This window comes from Hyperolius riggenbachi, chromosome 9 (assembly GCF_040937935.1).
Source record: "Hyperolius riggenbachi isolate aHypRig1 chromosome 9, aHypRig1.pri, whole genome shotgun sequence".
NCBI classification, from domain to species: domain Eukaryota; kingdom Metazoa; phylum Chordata; class Amphibia; order Anura; family Hyperoliidae; genus Hyperolius; species Hyperolius riggenbachi.
The window spans coordinates 43,290,207-43,316,675 of NC_090654.1; the positions used below are offsets into that span (position 1 = coordinate 43,290,207).

The 26,469-nt window shown below is 45.8% G+C and overlaps 1 protein-coding gene across 1 annotated transcript in view; it reads right to left on the reverse strand.

Moving 5' to 3' along the window:
* The window catches only part of PRRT3 (proline rich transmembrane protein 3), a 57,158-nt gene extending 31,897 nt beyond the window's left edge, over positions 1-25,261 (reverse strand). Inside the window, exons 1-2 of the mRNA XM_068252609.1 lie at positions 25,222-25,261; positions 185-1,749 (exon numbers count right to left, since the gene is read on the reverse strand). Coding sequence (XP_068108710.1) covers positions 185-1,658 — 1,474 coding nt within the window. The 5' untranslated portion in view covers positions 1,659-1,749; positions 25,222-25,261. The remainder of the gene's footprint in view (positions 1-184; positions 1,750-25,221) is intronic.
* Positions 25,262-26,469: the final 1,208 nt, after the last annotated feature.

Below are 26,469 nucleotides of genomic sequence, written 5' to 3' on the forward strand. Positions count from 1 at the left end.
CAGAAGATGTCAGTACTATATGAATACATAATAATAGGGTAGGACAGTAGATGAGGACTATGGTAGGGATTAGATTGTGAGCTCCTCTGAGGACAGTCAGTGACATGACTATGTACTATGTAAAAATGCTGCAGAAGATATCAGTGCTATATCAATACAAAATAATAATAATATACATACTCACTTTTCCCCAGAATTTGCATGGCTGGCGTTGGGGTCTGGTGACCTTGCGGAGATGATACTAAGACTTCTGATGGCCTTGTCTTACCAGGAGAGAAAGGGAGAAGATCACGTGTTGCCACTTCTTCCTCACCTCCCACAGCCACTAGTATCCGCTCTGTTTCTGTTCTTGCCTTGGCTTCCAGTGTGACATCATCTTTGGTATTTGCAGTACCATGAGGAAGGTCAGACTTCTTTAACAACGGCCACAAGGTGGGCAGAGGAGTTGAGGGTTGGAGTTGGCTGGGTGTGTTCTCCTGACCTATTTCAACAACTGCATCCTGAATTTTCTTGGGATGAATAATGGAAGAAAAAGATGGGTCGTCAGTGTTGTTGTCCGCTATTTGGGCACCCTCAAGTTCTGCATTACTATCTTTCTGATAATGTTTTCCATCTGCATGAAGGAAGTCAGAATCTGCAGATATCACCTCATTACCTTCTGCTACAGCATCTTGTAACGTTGAGTAGCTATCTGTGGTCCTGAAGGCAGCTCGATACCTTTCTGTAGGCTGCATACCAAAAACCTTTGGGATGGCATTTTCATCAAGGAAGTTGTCCACTGCTGTCATTCTCTGGAATTCTGGTGGTGAGATCTGAGACATTTGTCCTACAGGGTCTCCTGGAGATTCTACAGAATTCTTTACCATAGTTTTCCTCATGTGTTCATCCCCACTCTCTATCTGAAGCTTCTGTATTGGGGTGAACGGTCCATCCTCACCCATGCGTGCGTCGGTCTGCACTGTCGTCAACGATGCTATGGTGGAGACTGTTAAAGGAGCAATGGTTAAGGTGTCCATTCCCACCTTTTTCATGCTTTCGTGTTCTACGTCATTCTGCAGAGCTTGATCTACAGTTTGAGAAGAAGGCTTTTCATTGACCTGTTCTGTCTTTTTGCCTTGCTTGGATATGACTTTCTCGTCTTTTGACTCTGAATCCAATTCAGACATTTTTGAAATAGTAGGGTCCATTTTAAGATGCATGTGTCCAGTTTCTTCTGAATTTTTCCCAGGTTTGCGTCTCAAATGGTCATGGCTCATTTTATTATATTTTTGTAAGTCGGTGTCCGGGCTTTTTCTACTTTCTTTTTGTGGAAATTCATTTGACATGTTTTCAACCGTGTCCTCCATGTTTTCTTCAGGTTCTTCCCCTAGAATACGGGCAGATGTAGAGGTCAAGCTCCTGACCTTTCCTGCTGGAGGATGGGTGCGATGAGCTTCTTCAGCCTTCCTGTCCTCCTTAAGGAAGATATTTGGATTGTCAAGATTCTGAACTTCCAATTCACTGTCAGAGATCTCGTCAGAAATATTCTTAAAAGATCTGTCCTGTTCATGAAAAACTTCTGCGTTGGCGACATCCACTTTCAAGTAACCCATCGAGGGCTTGATTACTACCAGAATAGTTAACAGTGCTACCGTGCAAATCTCTACTTGACTGGCCATTGTGTTCCAGGAGCAGCACCAGGCACCTCTTCGTCCCTTCCTACCTCTTTTAATGCGGCTTGTTACATGCAGAGGAATACACCCAAGGAACCTGGAACAAAAAGAAAAAAGGAAACTATTAATAGCTATGTTGATATATATATACACACAAAGGCACCTGAGATGTCTGTGAAACTTCTTAGAAAACTGAAATCGTACACCATTAACCAAAGTAGGAGTTGGGTAAACATTACAGATCTTTAGAAAAATGCCACAGACTATATCTCAAAGGATTCAGTTTACAAAGAATGTAGGGTATTTATAACATTGGATTTTATCAGTGTTATATGGCAAATAATAGCAAAAGAACAGCAACCGCAAATCATAATAGCATCAGAACAGCAAAAACATGACAGAAACCACTGCAGGACAATAAGTAACAACACAGGGCATTCTAAATTAAAATGTTGATGCTTTAGTCATCTCTTTTGTAAGATCCCTGAGAACAGCCTCTCCTGTAGGCCCGTATACGGGGCCCAGGTCCAAATAATTGTTTAATACCGTATACCGTCATACCGTGGTATTTTTTTGACGGTTATCATACCGTGGAATTTCATACCGTTGCAACCCTAGCGTCGGGTGGCAATAACAACCGTCACAGCGGTTTGGATCTTTAAGATCCCAGTAGACACCCAACTCCAGCACAAAGGGGTTGATCCACTATCACTAAAGCTCCCCTTGCTGCACGTTTAGCATGCCTTATCAGAGTCAATGAGCCTTATCAGAGTTAACATGCTTTATCAGAGTTAACATGCCTTATCAGAGTTAGGTCTCTTTCACAGTGCGATGTTAAAGTCGCACGTTAGAAAAAGTTTTAACGTGGACTAATACACAGCAATACTAAATCTGTGCAACATTCACAGTGCGCACATTGCGTTTGTTTGTAACGTGTAGCATTATTAGAAAGTGCTGCATGCTGTGTGTCATACACGTTATTAACTACGTTGGACTGTTTGCACATGCTCAGTAATGACCTGGAAGCATACTTTACATTGCCTGTATGCCTACAGTATGCGACGATAACATAGAGTTGCGTTTTTACATTTTTAGGACGTTGAGTTGTTAGTTTGGGTTGCGACTTTAATGTTGCATCAAAACGCAACGTCCCAGTGCTCTGCATGTAAGCACAGAAGCAGGCCCCCCTAAGCCCCCTCCCCTGATAGTGGGCTATAGTTACGCCCCTGGCCCTGGTGCCACATACTAGACTAATAGCTGATATTTGGCATCATTGTTCTAGGCAGCAGCTATGCAATAGCATAGCGCCAGCATTTGACTATTAAAGTGGTCTGAAACTCTGACATAACATTCAATAAAAGTTTGTTTTCCTACTTTTTATTACTAATACAGTTATATTTGCTTTTGTACACACCTAATATTGTTTACAAATTACAAGTTTCCAAAGTGTAGTTTTTTTTGCCCTGAAAGCTGGCATTGCATTTTACTATTTTTCTACAATGATGCCAAATATTGGCTATTAGTCTAGTATGTGGCACCAGGGCCAGGGGTGTAACAATAGCCCCCACTATTGGGGGGGAGGGGGCTTAGGGGGCCTGCTTCTGTGCTTACATGCAGAGCAGCGGAGTGTTGACCTTTTACCTGCTTCGGTTATTGTTAAGTGCATAGGACAGGGGCAAGAAAGGGAAAATAGTCAGGAAGAGGAGGTTAGTGTTAGGCATCAGGGGCTAACACTAACAAGAAGTTGTTTAGGGAGTGGGGATCAGTGTTAAAGTGTAGCCAAGCCGAAGCTCGGGTACAAAATGAGATACTTACCTAAATAGAGGGAAGCCTCAGGATCCTATTGAGACGTGCCTCAGTGCTCTGATGTTCCCCGTCGCTGAGCGTACCCCTCGAAAGTTTAGCGACAAGGCTTTGTTGCTAATCATATTGGTGCAGCTCCTCTTCCGGCAGCATTGCCACGCAATAGTGGACTGAGCCAGCCAGCGCATGCGCAGTAAGCCGAGCCGCGAGCTCCGCGCACGTGGGCTCGCACAGCTGTTGCACGACCATGCTGCAGGAAGAAGAGCTGTGCCGCCCCGATGTGAAAGGGGGGAGGGGCTGCGTTCAGCAACAGATGACATCGGACCACCGAGGGAAGCCTCAATAGGATCCTGCGGCTTCTTCAGGTTACTAGCTTTAAAGTAGTAGGATTAGCCATACCATGCCAGGGAAAAAAACACATATATATGTAGATATATACTTGATCTACTTACATAACACATGTATTGTACTGTCCACATTTTTATTTCAGTGAATGTTATATAGTAAATTAAGATAATTCTGTTCCTGGTGGGAACCATGTCTTTTGCCCACAGTTTAGGCTAAATCCTGATGTCATTTCTGCCCTTTACTTTTTTTTTCTTTTCTCTTCCAATCACTGAGTCGCCTCAGCCCTGCTTGTAACCACAAGTGAGAAGGGGACCGTGCTTCAGATAAGCAGCTAGGCAGGGAAATAAATGGAAGAGGGTGACTATATTATAGATAAAAAGAACCCACAGCATGCAACTGTTTGGCACTGACTACTAAAGGGCCAGTGCTCCTTAAGTATGTGATAAGTAGCTTGAGGGGGGGTTAGGCATAGGTTACTATGGTTACTAATGTTAGACTTAGGATCCGAAGACATAACAACAAATGTTGTTTAGGTGATACCTTCAATGACTAGCTGGACAAGACTTCTTTGCATGCTTTCAAAACTTTACGTTTCTTCAAGGATGAAACAGTACTGTACAAGATGCCATCCTTTATCAAATCACAGGGAATGGTAGTTTAGATTCTTTTGCAATTGTTTCAAAAATAGTTTATAATGATTGTATCAAAGTCTTTAAGTATTTGGCCAGTATAGGTGCCAGGGAACTAGTTGGAGAGTTTACACAGCATGCAGCTTAGGGCATTTTCCACCATTTCCCAGCCTTCCCAGTTAGACTCAAACTCATCCATTAAATAAAAAGTTTTGGCTAAAGTTATATTCGAAACATACTCTTTGGCTTGCTGCAAGGAACACATGTCTTTTCTCTGTACTGAAATGTCCTCCTCGCTCCCCCAAAAATCTGATCAAAGTTAAAATTACACAAGTAAACACAGGAATATTTCCAAGAGAGACAAAGCATGTGCGAAAAATGAGTCTCATCTTGAATCTATTTATTTCCAGGAGAGAAGGCCAAAGCTTATCCTGCTATGCCGTCGGGGGAGACATCTCACCCCAGATAAGACGTCCGACCACTGAAGGCCCAGCACGCTGTCTATTTGTGCGGAGCCTCGAGAATTTCTCTGACATTTCCTTTCCTCTGTTGTGTTTTGCCTAAATCCTTTCCTATTTCTGGGAATTGTAAGGCTAAATAAACACTCGTAGGAAGGGAAAGGGATGTTCCGCAGCCTATTAGAGAGGATGGAGGCCTTTCTTCTCTGATCTGCTTCAGCCATAAGCGCTATCTGCATACAGTTCGGTGTAAGTGTTATGTAGTCACCGCGGAGGATGGGTGGGGGGCTCAGGAGACCCCCACATGTTCACTGAAGAAATCTCAGCAGTATATGATATAATGCAATAAAGTGCATAAGAGTAAAAGAACCTACAATTTACCTCCCTTTTTTTTCACTGTTTTGTATCCGTGCATTGCATGCTGCAGCAGGTGCAGTTAGAGCCGGCCCATTTACTTTAAAGATGAACTTCAGAGGAAGAGGGATTGCAGGTGTCTCCCTGCCACAGACGGAGGATTACTTACCACCTGTTTCGCTGCAATCTGCATAGTGAGGGGCTCTGGCTACCTACACTGGGGGCACCTCTGACTACACTGCGGAGGTCATCTGGTGACCTATACAGGGGGGTTGGGGGCGGCTGCATCTGGCTTCCGATACTGTGAGGGTCATCTGGCTACTTATACTGAGGTGGTTAATGATATTACACCTGGCTATGTGCACTGCTGTGGTCATCTGGCTGGCTACATGTGGAGCACCTCTGACCAGGGGCGTATCTGGGTAATATAGAGCCTATGGCAAACACTAAAATTGCGCCCTTCCCCCCCCCCCCCCCCCCGGCCCCCCGTCAGAGCCCCCTCCCATCTAAAAGCAGCATCCGTTCTAGCGTACATGTGTTATGGTTGCCTATGTTTTTTGGCTCGGGATATTGCTGAAGTAACTCTTCTTATTTCATCTTTGTCCTCTCTTTTTCTAACACTAAGCCAAGTGCACCCTACATACATAAACTAAGTAGCCATGTTTCCCAGATAACAGAATTAATCTGATCTGAAATCTGAGTCACAGGGACAGGCATGGGGCGCAGCACAAGGACAGGAATGGCGCCCATGGTGCTGTGGCGCCTATGGCAGGAGCCATGCCTGCACCCCTCTAGATACGCCTCTGCCTCTGACTACACTGTGGGGGTCATCTGGCGACCTATACGGGGGTGGGGGATTGTTGGGGCGGCTACATCTGGCTTCCGATACTGTGGGGGTCATCTGGCTACTTATACCGGGGGGGGACTACACTGTGGGGGTCATCTGGCTACCTAAACACATGGGGTGGGGGGCTACATCTGGCTACCGATACTGTGGGGGTCATCTGGCTACCTGTATATGGGGAAGGACTTAATCTGGCTACCTATACTGCGGGGATCTACCCAGGGCTGTGGAGTCGGAGTCGAGGGGTCAGAGTCAGGACAATTTTGGGCAAAATCCACAGCCCTGTTAAAGAGACACTGAAGCGAAAAAAAAATGATGATATTATGATTTGTATGTGTACTACAGCTAAGAAAAAAAACATTAAGATCAGATACATCAGTCTAATTGTTTCCAGTGCAGGAAGAGTTGAGAAACTCCAGTTGTTATCTCTATGCAAAAAAGCTATTAAGCTCTCCGACCAACTTGGTCGTGGAGAGGGCTGTTATCTGACTTTTATTATCTCAACTGTAATTAAACTGTTTACTTTTTCTCTGCTAGAGGAGAGTTTATTACTTCACAGACTGCTCTGAAAGACTCATTTTGAATGCTGAGTGTTGTGTAATCTGGACATATTATAGAGTGATGCAATGTTAGAAAACACACTATATACCTGAAAAGAAAAATATGAGAATATTTTGTTTGCTGCTAATCTTCTAGTAATTCTTCATAGTACACAACCAATTCATTATATCATATATTTTTTTTCGCTTCAGTGTCTCTTTAAGTACTACACTAAGGAGTCGGAGTCTGAGCCATTTTGGGTACCCGGAGTCGGAGTCGTTGTTTCATAAACAGAGCAGTCGGAGTTGGAGTCGGAAGATTTTTGGACCGACTCCACAGCCCTGGATCTACCTACACAGGTGGGAGGAGATGGGGGTTAACAACATTAAATCTGGCTGCGTAAACTGCAGGGGTCATCTGGCAACCTATATTGGGGGGGCTACATCCATCACCAATACTGCAGGGGCCATCTGGCGACCTATATTGGGGGGGCTACATCCATCACCAATACTGCAGGGGCCATCTGGCTATCAATACTGGGGGCACTCCAGTTTCCTCCCACATCCCACAAACATACAAACAGGCTAATTGGCTTCTCCCTAAATTGGCCCTAGACTTCGATACATGCACTACACGATACATGCGTAGACATATGACTTTGGTAGGAATAGATTGTGGGCTTCACTGATAACAGTCAGTGACCTAAGTGCTGCATAAGATGTCAGCCCTATATAAATACTTAAAGGAATACTGTAGGGGGGTCGGGGGAAAATGAGTTGAACTTACCCATGGCTTTTAATGGTCCCCTGCAGACATCCTGTGCCCGCGCTGCCACTCACCGATGCTCTGGCCCCGCCTCCAATTCACTTCTGCAATTTCAGACTTTAAAGTCTGAAAACCACTGCGCCTGCATAGCCGTGTCCTCGCTCACGCTGATGTCACCAGGAGCGTACTGCGCAGGCCCAGACCATACTGGGGTTGTGCCATACACTTCTGGTGACGTCAGTGGGAGCGAGGACACGGCAATGCAGGCGCAGTGGTTTTCACACTTCAAAGTCTGAAATTCCAGAAGTGAATTGGAGGCGGGGCCGGAGCATCGGTGAGTGGCTGCGCGGGCACAGGATGTCTGCGGGGGACCATTAGTAGCCCCGGGTAAGTTCAACTCATTTTCCCCCGACCCCCCTACAGTATCCCTTTAATAATAACTATTCCCAACTATGGTTTCGTGCAACACCGATCCATGGCGTGTGCGCAGCTTAACTCTTCCCTTCCTGGCAGGCAAAAAAAACTGTGCCTTACAATGAGGTAAAGTATTTGTTTGTGTACTATCTGAAAAAAAAAGAAACAAAGACTGACAGTGTAAGTAATAGGGCGCGAATGACGAGCTGCTAAATGACACACTTACGCTCTACATAAAACCAACAATAACATGGGCATTAATTCCAGGCGGTGGCGAGAGGCACATGAGTGGCCTCATTTTCAGGCTCAGTAAACGCACTTGACCTCAGAAGGGCCTCTGTGGTAAGGAAAGGTTAACAGCTCACAGGGGACTTGATTAGAGATTCAGGATGCCGCAAAGTTAGTGCGATGACAGCAAGAGGACTAAACGACACAATTATTCACATTATTGAACTTACGGTTACGCGAGGCTGCGGCTCTCCATAATGCCCTCCGACAGGCTATTAACGATTTGTCTTTGTGTTTTTGAAGCTGCAGTTTGTGAGCGAGAAAAGCTGGAGACAGATAAAGGCCCTAATTGTGTGATCTTCTGGTTGTGTTGCTGCCCAGAAAGCGCAGCCAATGGTGACGGCCCGAGCCCCAGGCTTCGCACCCACTGCTACTATGGCTTGTTGCTTCAAACAAGCACTCTGGCTGCCCTCAGAGCTGTTATTTTTCTCCAACTATTTTTAAAGGAACAATATCGATGAACATGTTTTTTTCAATTGAGAGTTAATGTTTGGGAAGTGCTGCTAAGTACGGGTGTGTACATTTCACTGCCTATCTCTTTGTTTACTGTTATCTAATTCCTTTCACACTTTTCTGATGGGCTATTCTGATGGCAGACTGAGCCATGAGGGGAGGAGGGAATTCCCTCACAGTGCATCTGTTAACTCTGTGTGTGCAGAGAGCCCAGTCAGAGACAGGCAGAGCTTTCTCTCACAGAGAGCAGAGGAAATGTATCTTATGTGCAACATAAACATTTGTATGAATCCTGATACCGGACAGGCTTTTGCTTTCATATAACTCTACTTCAATATTACGCTGTTCTTAGCATGTCGGACTGCAGAGATTCACCTATGCAAATGAGACATTCCAAACGCAGCTAAAATCTACAGACAATGAATTACAGCTTTTGCCTCTATTTAACATGAAAAAATCCACGAGGGAACTGCACACCTACCCAGGAGGTGCTGGATCAGTAAATTGTCAAATAGTAGAATCCAGATGATCCGCACACTTCATATGAACCAAGTTCAAATTTTATTCAAAACATCGTGACACAAGCCATTCCATCAACCAACGATTCGTTTCGGGGCCACGCAGGGTCCCCTTTGTCAAGGCAGTAAAACACATTCTGTGTTTTACTGCCTTGACAAAGGGGACCCTGCGTGGCCCCGAAACGAATCGTTTGTTGATGGAATGGCTTGTGTCACGATGTTTTGAATAAAATTTGAACTTGGTTCATATGAAGTGTGCGGATCATCTGGATTCTACTATTTAACATGAAAAGCAGGAAAATGTTTACACAGCTACTTAGACATTATTTGTACATTGTCGTTTTAGAACACTTAGTTTAATAGTGTTCCTTTAAGGCCACTAAATTCATATCATGCTACGAATTAAAACTCTTGCGAATGCTATCTGCACGCAGTCCGGTTTACTTCAGTTTGGCATTCATGGTTTTTTGGTCTGTGGTTTCTGATGCAGAGATCACTAGGGATGCTCAGTTGGATGCCGCAGAAATGAAACTTCTGCATTTCCAATCGGAACGCGAAAAACGGAAATTGGATTTCTGCTGACATACCACATTACCGCAGCTCAGTAATTACAGCTCAGTCACAGAACTCGGAAGCATTGGAACAATCACAGAATGCAGAGTCAACTAGGAAGTATTTGGCCAATCAGAGAATGAAAAAAAGGACCCACCCAAAGACTCCTTGGAAATCCACAAAATCGGAAATCGGCATTGGTCTCCCAGAGTGTTCTGGGAGGAGGCAGCTGCGTGACATCATAGCCTATGTGCACGGCAGGGGGTAATGCTTCAGTATTGGAGCAGAGGCTCGGTTTATTTAAATCCTGGTCAAACAGCATCCAGTGCTGTTGCTCTATCTCAGTTATAGCCACAGCAGGTTGCCATGCCATTCTGGGTGACTAGGGAGTCGCCCTCCTGTCAGTCCAGGTCACTTCTACCAGTCCAGACCTCTCCACTAATCCTGTCCGTCATTCCAGTCTGGTCAGCCCAGTCTTTTGAGTCAGTCCTGCCAGTTCTCCCTTCCCACACTGTGGGGTTTACCCTACTATTCTTTTCATCACTGGTGGGGGCGGTCCCTGGGGTCATGTCCTGGGGGCAACTAGGCAGCGAAGTTGTCCCTTGTTAGAGGTGACGCCACATCATCCTTTGCCAGGTGCTCTGGTGAAAACCAGTGGTCACTTCAGTCTTCACACCCTGGGAGAGCGCACACACTAACCAACTGTGCCAAGATCAACAGGGCCTGAGAAATAAACAGCAATACAGCAAAGTCCCCGGTATCCTTTGCAGGGCATAAAATACTCACCGAATCTCCAGCGTGTGCCTTCCTGTAGTTCCTATCAGCTTTCTGGTGTTTTCCATGTACGGCTCGCAGCGCGTCACCTGACCCGTGTTGGGTCACTTGACAGGCTGGGAGCCGTACATGGATGACAAAAGTCGCTAGTAGCCAAAGGAGGGCTAGAAGACGGCGCTGGAGGCTCGGTAAGTATTTTATGCCCTACAAACCCCCCAAAGAACAGTCCCTGTTACCGCCTCAAACTTTTAGTTGCCCGATAATGATGGCTTTGTTAAATGTAAATACAGAAAGAGTTTCTGATGCTGAAACCAGGATAATTAAGATAAAATTAGGTATCCTGAATCATTTACTGCATATCGTTTTGATACCTCTTTAAATCAGTTGTGTACCCCTGACTTTGCCTTACATTTAGAGTTCTCCTTCTATATCTAAGCTATGGCGATGCTGTATATGTGAGCAGCTGATACTCTGAAGACAATGCGTGTGTTTTGCTTTATGAGTTCTCATGCCAACTATAGAAGATAAAACTGGCAGAAAGTGAAGTATTGATAATGATAAGAGCATGATTATCATCAGGCAGGGAATACAGATCAGTGCTGTGATGGCGGGAGAGACGTGCGTGCCTCTGCCCTCACTGAAAGCTGCAGGAAGTCATGCAGGGCTGTAAATAGCAGGAACATAGAACAATTTACCCTGAGCCGGCTAACAAGATTACTGCACGTCACATTCACTGCCTGTGGGGCGGAGGGGATCAAAACAACTCTACGGCTTGAGGTCCAACTCCAACTTCAGATCAAAATGCAACATCTTAGGCTTAGGACGCAGAATCGGGACTGTGGAGTCGGAACAATTTTGGCTACCTGGAGTCGGAGTCAGTTGTTTTATAAACTGAGGAGTCGGATGATTTTTATACAAACTCCATAGACCTGGTAGGTATTAGACTAAGGAGTAAGAGTCGAGGAGACAGGGTAATTTGGGGTAGTTTCATTAACTGAGGCATCAGAGACGGAGTTGGGTGATTTTTGTACAGACTTCACAGCCCCGTTCAATACATTGCAAAGTGAGAAGCAAAAAAATAAGATATATATATATGGTGGCGTAGCTAAGGAGCTGTGGGCAATCTTGGTTGTACAGATTTACCAAATCTATGTAGTATAAATTGAAAATATCTTGAATGATTGATTGGATAAACTCTTATACTACATGAAAGTGGTAAGATTGAACAACCAAGATTGTATGGTGTGTGTTGAGTCTAATTACGATCTATTTGAGAATAGTTAAAGATTTCTTGTGGGTAAGGAGGCATTGGCTACTCATTGGGATGAAGTAGTTCAATCCTGGGTGAAAGTTCCTCTTTTCTATTAGGAGGACTGTAGTTGGTAAGAAGTAAAGGAAAATAAAAAATGAGAGAGATATAGTTGCAAGTCAGGTAACAGCAGTGAGGAGGTCTACATGGGGGGTTAAAGAGAACCCGAAGTGGGTTTGAAGAATGGTATCTGCATACAGAGGCTGGATCTGCCTATACAGCCCAGCCTCTGTTGCTATCCCAAACCCCCCTAAGGTCCCCCTGCACTCTGCAATCCCTCATAAATCACAGCCACCCACGCTGCTGACAAACAGCTTGTCAGAGCTGGCTGTGTTTATCTCTATAGTGTCAGTCTGCTGCTCTCCCCGCCTCCTGCAGAACTCCAGTCCCCGCCTGCATCCCTTCCCTCCCTGCTGATTGGAGTGAAGGGATGGGGGCAGGGACCGGAGCTATGCAGGAGGCGGGGGAGCAGCTGAGACTGACACTACAGATGTAAACACAGCCGCACAGCACGGCTGTGATTTATGAGGGATTGCAGAGTGCAGGGGGACCTTAGGGGGGTTTGGGATAGCAACAGAGGCTGGGCTGTATAGGCAGATCCAGCCTCTGTATGCAGATAACATTCTTTAAACACACCTCGGGTTCTCTTTAAGGTTGGATATTCGGAAAGGATTCAAGGTAACGAAAAGTTAGGGTTAGGCATCAGAAAGGGGCTAACAGCAGCAATCAGTAGGGACTTACCTATTATGGGGATTAGTTAGAGTAATGCTGGTGACACTCTTGGACACGTGAGTGAGGATTGTTTTATCCAGTCTATTAGAGAGGGTGCAGTTGTGGTTTTCCAATTTCGACCTAGTAAAGGTTTTGTAGAGCTGAGAACAACTTATGTGACCCTTTTGTATATGGTATTGCTCAACCTGCACTATTTACCTTGTGCAGAGGAAGGCTCCAGATATAAGTATTATTTTGCAGAAGCATCTACATGCTTTAGCTGCCCGGAGATTACTTATAAGTTCCTCTGTAATAGGTGCAGTTCATGGAAAGTTTGCCTTTGTAAGCAGTTTTGCAGCGGTAATGTGATTTATGATATGTAAGTATAGGTGTCACTCTTTAGGAAGTAACACAAAGGCGTGGCACCCCATTCCCATTTCAGTTTACACAAGAAATAATTGAGCCCAGGTCGGCCGTCTGCTGTGTGGTTGTGTCACTTACGCCCCGTGTTGTTCTAGCCGCCGGGTCTGGAAACGGGGTTTAAAATAACAGTTAATGCAGATCTGGACTGATCCGACCACCGAGCGTGCTAACGGCTCCCAGCGCTTCAGTCGGGGGAGCTCTGGTTAATATAAGGTCATTAGCAGCATTATTCCCTGTAATAACAGGGGAGCAGAGGAGGAGGAAGGGTGGTGACTGACGACTCTGATTTTCACGAGGCCACAGTTATTTCATGTTCTGCCCTCTGGGATTGATTTACAAACAGCGCCGGAACACTGTGTTGCTCATAGCAACCACTTAGATCAAGGCTGTCCAGACCTCATGTGACCTCAATCCATGCCAGTGTTAAAGAGAAACTCCGACCAAAAGTTGAACTTTATCCCAATTAGTAGCTGATACCCCCTTTTACATGAGAAATCTATTCCTTTTCACAAACAGACCATCAGGGGGCGCTGTATGGCTGATATTGTGGTGAAACCCCTCCCACAAAGAAATTCTGAGTACGTACTCTTGGCAGTTTCCTGTCTGTGAACCCTGTTGCATTGTGGGAAATAACTGTTTACAGATGTTTCCAACTGCCAAAACAGCAAGCAGCAGCTACATCACTTGCCAGCAGTAAACATGTCACCATGTGACACATGTCAGAATGTAAATCAGGGAGAGGAAAGATTTTAACATGGGCAAACACTGACTAAATAATTTATACATAATTATTGTAAAAATGAAGCACTTTTTTTATTACACTATTTTCACTGGAGTTCCTCTTTAAAGGGATCCAAGTGGCTTTTTTTCTGCAGTTTGTCCTAATTTCTAATAGTTGTAGGAGCTGTCCTCCCCGCCCTTATTTAAGGTGTGAATGTAAGCGAGTGTGACTCTCTAAACTGTTTGAAGTATGATATATAATCCCCCCTGCCCCCCCCCCCCCCCCCCTCCTTCCTACTATTAAAGGGTTTTGTTTGCTCATTGCTACTGCTAATTACTGCAGTCCTTATCTGCCTGCTCTTTCTGTGGGCAACAGGCCAGGGAAGTTGAGCTTTAAAAAGCCTCTAACATGCATTTAAATGTGAAAAAAGAGGTAGAATTTATTTTAGTAATTAACCACACTGTTAACGTGCATTTTTAATGTGTTATTGAGATGCCCTGGGTGCTAAAAATTGTGCTCTGTACACTTTAAGGATGGACTGAGAAATGGAGAAATGGGTTCTAAATGGTGAACCACACCTTTCTTGATTCAGTCCCATCAATTAAATTGAGCCGTGCCAAAGATGTGTGAGGACCCAGGCCCCTGAGGATCGGAGTTGGAAAGCGGGGACTTAGATAGTGGCCTGAATGTGTGAAGAGGCCCGAAGGTGGCCTCTTTTGGGGGAGGCAAGTTGGGACACTGTGTTTGCTGGTTCGAATACCAGGATAGCCCTGAGGCCTCTTTTCACCCAGCAGCTAAACTGTTTGATATACGAGCAGTTCAGCCATGCATGGAAAAGAGGCCTAAGTAGGATTGGTGCTATAGGCTCACGGTCACTTCAAATACCCTTTAACCGGGTCCGTTAAAAATGGCGCCATTTATCGTAGTTAAAAAACGGCGCCCCATAGAGAACCATTATCACTAGTTATTTTTCGTTTTTGACAGCTAAAAAATGGCGCCGGCTTTAAAAACGATATTTATCGTTTATATTTATATTTGTATTGCTCCCAAACGATATTTATCGTTTTAACCCCTGCTTTGCTTCCGTTTGGAAAATATCTGCCCGCCGGCTTTAATGTTTAATAGCAAAGCCCCCTTAAAAGCTAAAAACACCAAATTTGCAGGGAATGTTAAGAAGAATATTGTGAACAAGGGGGAAAAAAAATCTTTCAAAAAGACCTTATAGTTTTTGAGAAAATCGATTTTGAATATTCTTCTTCTGACCGTGGGAAAATTAAACGCCCGCCGACTTTAGCGGTTAATAGCAAAGCCCCTTTAAATGCCAGAAACACCAAATGTGTAGGGAATGTTAAGAAAAATAGTGGGAACACGAAGAAAAAAAATTGTTCAAAAAGACCTTATAGTTTTTGAGAAAATCGATCTTAAATCGTCAAAGGAAATGTAACTATTTAAATCGCGTACTGACATTCCCGTGGAAACTTTTTCCGCCGACTTTAGCAGTTAATAGCAAAGTCCCCTTAAATCCTAGCAACACCAAATTTGCAGGATATGTTAAAAAGATACTGGGAAACAATATTTTAAAAAAAATTGAAAAATTTTATTTATTTTTTTTTTAAATTAAAATTTTTGGGTTATGTTCAGAGTGTGGGAAAAGTTTTGAAAAAAATGACGTGGGGTCCCCCCTCCCGAGCCTCTGTAACCCCTTGTCTCCCATGCAGGCTGGGATAGCCAGAATTCGGAGCCCCGGCCGACTGGGGCTTCGCACCCTGAGCTATACCAGCCCGCATGGTCCATGGTATGGGGGGGCTTCGGGGGGGAGGGGCGGCCAAGCCTTCCCCTCCCCCGGAGCCCTTGTCCAATCCATGGACAAGGGGCTCTTCCCCACCTCCGGTGCCCCAGGAGGAGGTGGGGGCGACGACTGCCTGGGGGGGGGGTTCATGGTGGCATCTGGGAGTCCCCTTTAAGAAGGGGAACCCAGATGCCTGCCCCCCTCCCAGGAGAAATGAGTATAGGGGTGCAGGAGTACCCCTTACCCATTTCCATAAAGGGTTAAATGAAATAAAAACACAACAACGAGAAAAGTCCTTTAATGTTCTAAATTAACCAGAAATACTTACCTGTACCTTTAAGAAAAAAATCCCACGTCAATTAGGTCCCACGACAGTATCCTCCATCTTGCGACCTTCAGTTACATGTTGATTGAAGATCTCCGCCGCCCCGACGCCACACACGCCGCCTCCGCCGCACTCACTGCTCTTAGCTATACTTAGTATAGCTAAGAGCAAAAAGCATCTTTAAATTTTAGCTCCAATGGTCCCCATTGGTTCCTTAACAGACCAATGGGGATCAGGAGGATCCCCATTGGTCGATAAGGAACCAATGGGGAGCCTTGGAGCCAAAATTTAAAGATGCTTTTTGTTCTCAGCTATACTTAGTATAGCTGAGAGTTGCGTCTATGCATCTATACAGACGCATTAGCGCTAGCTGCCGCTGCCCTCCCTGCCTCTCCCCACCTGTCACCCTCACCCATGCTGGCACCCATGGGTGCATTGGGTGTCAGCATGGGTGAGGGTGACAGGTGGGGGGAGGCAGGGAGGGCAGCGGCAGCTAGCGCTAATGCGTCTGTATAGACGCATAGACGCAACTCTCAGCTATACTTAGTATAGCTGAGAGCAGTGCGGCGGAGGCGGCGTGTGTGGCGTCGGGGCGGCGGAGATCTTCAATCAACATGTATCAGAAGTTCGCAAGATAGAGGATACTGTCGTGGGACCTGATTGGCGTGGGATTTTTTCTTAAAGGTACAGGTAAGTATTTGTGGTTAATTTAGAACATTAAAGGACTTTTTTCGTTGTTGCGTTTTTATTTCATTTAACCCTTTGTGGAAATGGGTAAGGGGTACTCCTGCACCCCTATACTCATTTCTCCTGGGAGGGGGGTGGGCATCTGGGGGTCCCCTTCTTAAAGGGGACTCCCAGATGCCACCATGAACCCCCCCCCCCCCCCAGGGAGTCGTCGCCCCCGCCTCCACCTGGGGCAAGGGAGGCGGGGAAGAGCCCCTTGTCCATGGATTGGACAAGGGGCTCCGTGGGGTAGGGGGAGGCTTGGCTGCCCCTCCCCCCCGGAGCCCCCCCATACCATGGACCATGCGGGCTGGTATAGCTCAGGGTGCGAAGCCCCAGTCGGCCGGGGCTCCGCATTCTGGCTATCCCAGCCTGCATGGGAGATAAGGGGTTACAGAGGCTCGGGAGGGGGGACCCCACGTCATTTTTTTTTTTTTAATTTGCTATCAAATTTTTTTTTTAATCTTCTGAGTGTGGGAAATTTAAAAAAAAAACGATGTGGGGTCCCCCCCTCCCGAGCCTCTGTAACCCCTTGTCTCCCATGCAGGCTGGGATAGCCAGAATGCGGAGCCCCGGCCGACTGGGGCTTCGCACCCTGAGCTATACCAGCCCGCATGGTCCATGGTATGGGGGGGGCTCTGGGGGGGAGGGGCGGCCAAGCCTCCCCCTCCCCCCCGGAGCTCTTGTCCAATCCATGGACAAGGGGCTCTTCCCCACCTCCGGTGCCCCAGGAGGAGGTGGGGGCGACGACTCCCTGGGGGGGGGGGTTCATGGTGGCATCTGGGAGTCCCCTTTAAGAAGGGGACCCCAAGATGCCCACCCCCCTCCCAGGAGAAATGAGTATAGGGCTACTTTGTACCCCTTTCCCATTTCAACAAAGGGTTAAATGAAATAAAAACACAACCACGAGAAAAGTATTTTAATAATCTTAATTAACCACAAATACTTACCTGTACCTTTAAAAAAATGTTCCCACGCCAATATATCCTCGGAAATGATCCAACGAATAACAATATCCTCTTATCTTGCGATCTTCAAATAGCTTGATTGCAGATCTCCCACGCCAATTAAAATACTATACCCTACAATGCGTCCTGCGTAGGGACGCATAGCACGGCTCCCGCTGTCCTCCCCGCCTCCTCACCTGTCACCCTCACCTAGCCTGGCACCTGGTGCACCCATGGGTGCCACCCTAGGTGAGGGTGACAGGTGCAGGCAGACGGGGAGAGACAGCGGAGCTGGCAGCTATACGTCCGCACAGGACGCATCCTAAGGTATAGTAACCGGCTCATAAATGAGCCGGTTCTTTTTGTATTGAATCAATTTGATAGTATAGTATTTTAATTGGCGTGGGAGATCTGCAATCAAGCTATTTGAAGATCGTAAGATAAGAGGATATTGTTATTCGTTGGATCATTTCCGAGGATATATTGGCGTGGGAACATTTTTTTAAAGGTACAGGTAAGTATTTGTGGTTAATTAAGATTATTAAAATACTTTTCTCGTGGTTGTGTTTTTATTTCATTTAACCCTTTGTTGAAATGGGGAAGGGGTACAAAGTAGCCCTATACTCATTTCTCCTGGGAGGGGGGTGGGCATCTTGGGGTCCCCTTCTTAAAGGGGACTCCCAGATGCCACCATGAACCCCCCCCCCCAGGGAGTCGTCGCCCCCACCTCCTCCTGGGGCACCGGAGGTGGGGAAGAGCCCCTTGTCCATGGATTGGACAAGGGCTCCGGGGGGGAGGGGGAGGCTTGGCCGCCCCTCCCCCCCAGAGCCCCCCCCATACCATGGACCATGCGGGCTGGTATAGCTCAGGGTGCGAAGCCCCAGTCAGCCGGGGCTCCGCATTCTGGCTATCCCAGCCTGCATGGGAGACAAGGGGTTACAGAGGCTCGGGAGGGGGGACCCCACGTCATTTTTTTCAAAACTTTTCCCACACTCTGAACATAACCCAAAAATTTTAATTTAAAAAAAAAAATAAAATTTTTCAATTTTTTTTTTTAAAATATTGTTTCCCAGTATCTTTTTAACATATCCTGCAAATTTGGTGTTGCTAGGATTTAAGGGGACTTTGCTATTAACTGCTAAAGTCGGCGGAAAAAGTTTCCACGGGAATGTCAGAACGCGATTTAAATAGTTACATTTCCTTTGAAGATTTAAGATCGATTTTCTCAAAAACTATAAGGTCTTTTTGAACAATTTTTTTTTCTTCGTGTTCCCACTATTTTTCTTAACATTCCCTACACATTTGGTGTTTCTGGCATTTAAAGGGGCTTTGCTATTAACCGCTAAAGTCGGCGGGCGTTTAATTTTCCCACGGTCAGAAGAAGAATATTCAAAATCGATTTTCTCAAAAACTATAAGGTCTTTTTGAAAGATTTTTTTTTCCTCTTGTTCACAATATTCTTCTTAACATTCCCTGCAAATTTGGTGTTTTTAGCTTTTAAGGGGGCTTTGCTATTAAACATTAAAGCCGGCGGGCAGATATTTTCCAAACGGCAGCAAAGCAGGGGTTAAAACGATAAATATCGTTCAGGCAGGACCAAAAAAAAAAAAAAACAGTTTTAAAACGATAAATTTCGTTCTGCACTATTTTAACCTTTAAAACGATAAATATCGTTTTAAACATATATCGGGCAGAAGGGGGCGCCATTTTTTGGCCGGCGCCATTTTTAACTAGACGCCCCTTTAACAGCCCAACTTAAGAAAAAAATATTACTTTTGGACAGTGTGAAAAGACGTTACAACATCTCCCAGGTTTTTACTGTCATATGTGTCACCATAGAAGGAATCTCCACACACTTCCTGTTCCTGGGTTCCCTGTGAGTTTTCCCATGAACCTCGATGGTCCTGGGACAGGAAATGAGGCAGCGATGAAAACCTGAAACTGACAGAACTTTTAAAGAAACAAACTTATGAGCTAAACAATTCTATCTACAGAGATACTCCTAAATAAAGATACCCGTACATCTAGCCATGTATTGGCAGATTGACCAAGAGACAGATCCCTCTCTGATTGAATCTGATCAGAGAGAGATCTGTTGCCTGCCTATACACTGCAGGACGATTCCTGATAGACTTCAGCATGATATCTAACCAGAATCAGCCTGGTGACGCCGCATCTGCCACCTGCTTGGCCACCCCCTGACCCGGATTTACCTCACAGGAGCCTATATCACCCTCCATGAACCTACAAACCCCCTTCCAACCGCACTGCAAGTGTGCTGACTGGCCCAGCTGTCACTTCTCCCTTACCTCCCTTGCCCGTCATAGCTAGCAATGAGTGCCCCTTAGTATTAGCTAGCCAGAAGTACTCTCAATAATAAGTAGCTAAAGGGGCCTGAGTATTAGTAAACTAAAGAAACCTCAGTATTAAGTAGCTAGGGGAACCTCAGCAGTAAGTAGGTAAAGGTGCCCCCAAGTATTAGGTAGCTAGAGGAACCTCAGTATTAAGTAGCTAGAGGTGCCCCCAAGTATTAGGTAGCTAGAGGAACCTCAGTATTAAGTAGCTAGAGGAGTCAATGACTGAAGGGAGATCTTGTCAGTGGAATGCCGAGAGGCGGGAGAGTAACCTCTCATTTACACTCTCATCAGGACTCTGCTTAGGAAAGGGAGGGGAGTGAGTGCCTTTCCATCATCAGACGCCTGTAGGCACGTGCCTACAGTGCCTTATGTTAAATCCGGATCTGTACATTTCCTCTGGGGCCTGTGCAGTGTAAAATCTCACCTATCCCACTGTCGCGACTTCCAGCCTCCTCCGCTGTCACCCCCCAAGTGGCGCAAGTATCACGTGACGCGTGTCATTACATACATGTGCCTGGTGGCTGGTGCCACATGGGGGTCATGATGAATGAGGTCAGGAGTCATAGTAGCGGGACAGGTAAGATTTTATACTTGAGGAGACATCGGCTGGGGGCCAGTCACGTTCATTTGTATATCGAACGCTATTACTGCCGCGCACCCAATCAAACATTTCCGACCAAGACCTTTGCAGCATGTCCAATCAATGCATATGACCGATTTTGGCCTAAAATCAATAGAATGATCTATCGGGCAGACATGATGCAGCACTGGTTTACCTCCGATTTAATAAAATTATTGAATCGGGTGGTTGATCCGACCGCAAAATCGGTAGATGTATGAGTACCTTAAAGAGGAACTGTAACCAAGGATTGACCTGCAATCCTAATCTGTAGCTGATACCCCCTTTCCCATGAGAGATCTTTTTCTTTTCTCAAATAGATTATCAGGGAGGTCTTTATGGTTGATATAGTAGTGAACCCCCCTCCCTCCCCACAGTGTGATGTCAGGACCTAGGTTCTGACAGTTTCCTGTCTGTGAACCTCGTTGCATTGTGGGGAAAAAAGACAGCTGTTTGCCACTACCAAGCAACCAGTATCTTCTTCAGTGCATATGTATTTCTATAAGAAAATGTATCATGTCTACCAGCAGTAAAGGTGATGATGTGCAGGCTGATTGTGGATCGAACAAGATAAAAAAAAAAATACATGGTGAATATCAATCATTTCTTGATCTCTCTTCTACTTTTTAACTTCTCACTTTTGCAATGTATTGATTTATTTGGACTGCAACACCCTGCTCTGTGGTCTACCTCAAAAAAGGCTAGCACCTCTCCAATTCCTTCTAAATTCAGCGGCCTGTCTCATTCACCTCTCCACACGCTCTTCCGATGCAGCCCCACTGTGCCGTTCTCTCCACTGGTTACCCATTACCCAGAGGATCCAGTTCAAACTCCTGACTCTAACTTACAAAGCCCTCCACGAGTTGTCTCCTCCATACATCTCCTCACTTATCTCAATATATTGTCCCTCCCGCAACCTCCGCTCCTCCCAAGAAATTCTCCTGGCCTCTAAGCTGATCACCTCCTCTCATGCTTGCATCCAGGACTTTACACGAGCATCACCCCTTATCTGGAACTCTCTTCCACAGCCTGTACGTCATGCTCCAAACCTGGACATCTTCAAACGCACTCTTAAAACACACCTTTTCAGACAAGCTTATAACATTCTATAGCCCTTATTTACTTATCTGTCACAAATTACAATGTAATCAGAGGCAAAGGGTTACTGCCTCATCCATCCTCCACCCCCTTACCTAGTGTGTCCCCCACTACCCATTAGATTGTAAGCTCGCAAGGGCAGGGTCCTCCTCCTAATGTTTACTGTTTTTGTCACAATATTTGTGCTGCTTGGAACTCTGTTTTACATTTTGTTAGTGTATCTATGTTCCCCTTGTCCTCTTATTGTGCTTTGTAAAGCGCAGCGGAATATGTTGGCGCTATATAAATAAAAAATTATAATAATAATAATTTGCAATGTATTGATTCATTTCTTTGCTAAAGTTCCTCTTTCAGACTTTCCTAGAATCCCAAAGCTTTATTTTTGTTGTGGCCCACATTCTGATGACCTAAATGAATGTTAGTGTGCTGCCACTGTTGCATGCCCTAAGCAATTCCACCCATATTTTACTGCTGCCATATTCTTTAGCCCAGATTAACCGGAGACGCTATCAGCCTTATTACATTAAACACCATATATTGTAGTCGCGGCCACCAATCAGCCCTCAGTGGCCCATGCTGGGCCAGTAAAGTCTGATGCCTGATTGGCTGCTGTAGCTCTATGTGCTATGTGATTAAAGATAGTGTGTATTGATCATCGCACAGCAGCACAGTTTCCCATCATTGTCCAGCCAGGGCATTGATCTGCAGTACACCCCTGCAGGGAAGACTCTGCAGCCCACAGATGTTACCTCTCCGCACATCTCCTGATATGATCACACACAGAGCTGCTCTGCCAGACCCGACATATGGAAATTACCATGTGTACAAGCGGAGCGTGAAGTTTCAATGTGTGCACACCTCATTTGTATTGTTCAAAGGATAAGCAGGACAGTCAGGCAATCTACATTGTTTAAGAGACTCTGAAGCCTCTTTAAAGGGGCACTATGGCGAAATATTGTACAATTTAAAATATGTGCAAACATATACAAATAAGAAGTACATTTTTTCCAGAGTAAAATGAGCCATAAATTACTTTTCTCCTATGTTGCTGTCACTTACAGGAGGTAGTAGAAATCTGACAGGAGCAACAGGTTTTGGACTAGTCCATCTCTTCATAGGTGATTCTCAGCAAGGCTTTTATTCTTTATAAAGATATTCCCTAAAAAGGATTTAAACAATGATGCTGGACAGCTTCCCTGCTCACTACACAGTTTTTTAGCAGTTGGGCAGAGCAACTGCCATTCACTAAGAGCTTTTGAAAATAAATAAATCCCTGAGAATTCCCTATGAAGAGATGGACTAGTCCAAAACCTGTCGTTTCTGTCAGATTTCTACTGTAAGTGACAGCAACATAGGAGAAAAGTAATTTATGGCTCATTTTACTCTGGAAAAAACGTACTTCTTATTTGGATATGTTTACACATATTTTAAATTTTACAATTTTTCGCCATAGTGCCCCTTTAAAAATCAGCTTTAAGCTCTTATTTATGTTAAGGATCTATGCCCGACCTAAAACGCCGCTATCCCGTGGCTGAAAGAGGGTTTTATCACCCTCAAATCCTAGGGACTTTCTTGGTCGTGGATTTTGCTGTCCAGGGAGGTAGAGCTTAGCGCTGTAGCTCTGCCTCCATTCGTGTCAATTCACCGCGAATCTCCGCCTCTCTCCCGCCCCGCTCAGTGAAGGAAGACGGAGAGGGGCGGGGAGAGGCGGCGATCAGCGAGGACTGATGCGAGGAGAGGCAGAGCTACAGCGGAAAGCTCTGCCTCCTCCAGGAAATGCTCCCCCGTTTTTGACCCGGGATTTGAGGGTGATAAAACCCTCTTTCAGCCACGGGATAGCGGCGTTTTAGGTCGGGCATAGATCCTTAACATAAATAAGAACTAAAAACTTATTTTTAAAGAGGCTTCAGAGTCTCTTTAAGGGCTTGTTCACATCTAGGGCGTTTGGGGCCTTTATTCAAGTGCAGGCGATTTTCGGTTTCAATAATTTTTATTTAAGAATTTCAATTGTATATAAACAGTCACATTATGACAATAAATGATTGGTAATGCAGTATGACAGTATATCAAATGAGTTTACAATTAAGGCTTACAACTTTCATTATAAGTGATTAAAGCTTTCAAAATCGCCCACAAAACTCTTGTGCAATGAATCTCTATAAGAAGGTTCATATCGGCGCCTTTCATCTGTTTTGCGCTCGGCAAAGCGGCCCCTGTACCATTTTTGGGGAGATTTTGCTCTAATGGAAGTTATAGGAAGTGTGCTAAACGCTCACAAAATCGCTTTGCGCACAGTGCAGCGCTGGGAGAAGGAAAAAAAATTGTGCACAAAATCGCAAAATGCTTGCGTTTGCGATTTCGTTTTTAGATGTGAACAAAGCCTAAAGGATACCTAAGCGCAAGCTAAAATTAAAAACAAGGGAGCAGGCATGTTTAGTGGGCTCTCCTCATGGCCACCGTTCCCCCATTCTGTTCCATCCCCCTCTGATAATGCCTACCAACCCCCTGAACTTACCTTCTGGCCGGGTGGTCAGGGCTGACTACGCCTGCAAAAATTGTGCTGTGGATTAAATTTATTTCAGCGTACAAATACTCTTCCTCTTTTGGATAAGATAAGGACACTATGACCAGATGGTCCAGTCCCCTCCCCCTTTGAAGAAATTACACAGCGATGTAAGCCTGGTCATGTCTAGCTTATGTTTGCTGTGGGGGGGACAGTGAGCTGTGGCAGCAGGGAGGTATAATGAACACTGAGCTGAGTTGGAAAAAAAAGGAAGTCGAGAGCAGTAGTGATGTCACGTTTGGCATTACAGAGAAACAGTAAAGATGGAGACCAGCAGCTTTTCTTTTTTCATATCGCATTTTTCCTTAATCTGACAGTGAACACTAAAAACAACAGGATAGGTATGCTAAATAAATAATTTCTTATTGGATGAGGTAAGAAAAAGCGTCTATAAACAGGCTCTATAAACTTGGTGATAACCTTATTTTATAGCAGATTATATATAGAGGAATGATGTCACATACTGTACAGAAAAAAAAGTTCTAATAAACCAAGAAGGCAACGTCCCTAGTAAGTCTGTATCACAGTGAGAGTGATGATGAGGCCAAAATGACGCAGTCACCTTGATGATTGCTTAACGACACTGATCCCGTCTGCAGTAAAGTGTCGGCGTGCCCAGATTGTCATCACCCTGCCGGTGACAACAGCAAACATTGCGTGACAGCGCTCAATCCACCGCTGACAGGATTACACTGACATCACTGCGCTGTGTCAGGTCCGCTTAGCCTCCCTACATCGCCCACCTAATAACGACTGTCACCGGAGGCATGATTTGCTGCTGGCCTTTCACGTGTGGCATCCACCTCACCCTGCCTGCTAATCCTCACATCACAGATCCCCTGCTGGGCACCAGCCCAGATCCCAGCAGATCTGCCAGCAGGGCTAAACGCAGTCGTTTCCCCATCATCCCCCCTCTCCATGCCAATCGTATGACACAATCAGCATGCCATCCTTCCACACTTGCTAGAAGCATTCCTCAATATGACCATATTCCTTACAAAGCAGCAATAAACTGAATATAAGTCAGGGAGCTGCAGCCTTAACTGCCCAAAGACAACTGCAATCCTCTAGTAAAATGCTACAGCAGTCAGCAGGTGTGCAGGCTCTCCACTTACTTCTCTGCAGGGTTTGGCGTCACCGCCGCAGTGTCTGGGATGCAGCAGCAATCAGTGGTGGGCACATGTGCTGTGTGTGTGTGCAGTGGGCCCTCTCTCTCCTCTGGCTGCTGATGCTGAGCTCACCTTGGCAACGTCCCTTCAGTCCTCCAGCATCCTGTTCTGTGCTGCTGCAATGGCTGGGCTACGCAGAGATGCTCAGACCCGGCTAATGGAGCTCAGCTGCAGAGATCATATGTCTGCTATCTGGAAACATTTGCTGCTTTTTCCTTGGGAAAGCTGCAGCATTTCGATCCTGACAACGATGGGATGGCAGGGCTGCTGACAGCGGCTGTGCTGTGAGGTTGTCGTAACTAGCGCTGCGTATGATTTAACCTCTTCATTACTGGGGGTGTTTAACACCTTTATGACCACCGGAGTTCTCATGATTAGAAAGCTTAACGGGAACCCAAGGTGAAAGTGGTATGGAGGCTGCCATATTTATTACCTTCTAAACAATACCAGTTGCCTGTCAGTGCTACTGGCATTAGTAGTGTCTCAGTCACATCCCTGAAACAAGCATGCAGCAGATTATGTGTCTATTACATTATTGTCAGATCTGACAAGATTAGCTGCATGCTTGTTTCAGGTGTGTAATTCAGCCACTACTGCAGCCAAATAGATCAACAGGACTGCCAGGCAACTGGTATTGTAAGGAAATAAATATGTCAGCCTCCCTATTCTTCTCACTTGGGGTTCCCTTTAAAGGGAAGGTTCAGGGACCGTTGAAAAAAAATAAAAATCCGCATCCACTTACCTGGGGCTTCCTCCAGCCCGTGGCAGGCAGGAGGTGCCCTCAGCGTTGCTCCGCAGGCTCCCGGTGGTCTCCGGTGGCCGACCCGACCTGGCCAGGCCGGCGGCCAGGTCGGGCTTCTTCTGCGTTCCAAAATGCGCCTCACGGCGGCGCGCTGACGTCATCGGACGTCCTCCGGGCTGTACTGCGCAGGCTCAGTAGTTCTGAGCCTGCGCAGTATAGCCCGGAGGACGTCCGATGACGTCAGCGCGCCGCCGTGAGGCGCATTTTGGAACGCAGAAGAAGCCCGACCTGGCCGCCAGCCTGGCCAGGTCGGGTCGGCCACCGGAGACCACCGGGAGCCTGCGGAGCGGCGCCGAGGGCACCTCCTGCCTGCCACGGGCTGGAGGAAGCCCCAGGTAAGTGGATGCGGATTTTTATTTTTTTTCAACGGTCCCTGAACCTTCCCTTTAAAGCAGCCAAGCTTTCCTCCTGTTGTTCCTGTGACGGGATTCATTGATTGGAACGCTCTGTAGTACATATGAATGATGTTCTCCAGTCCTGTAGAAAGATCTATTTATTGTCATGATATACGAGTCATC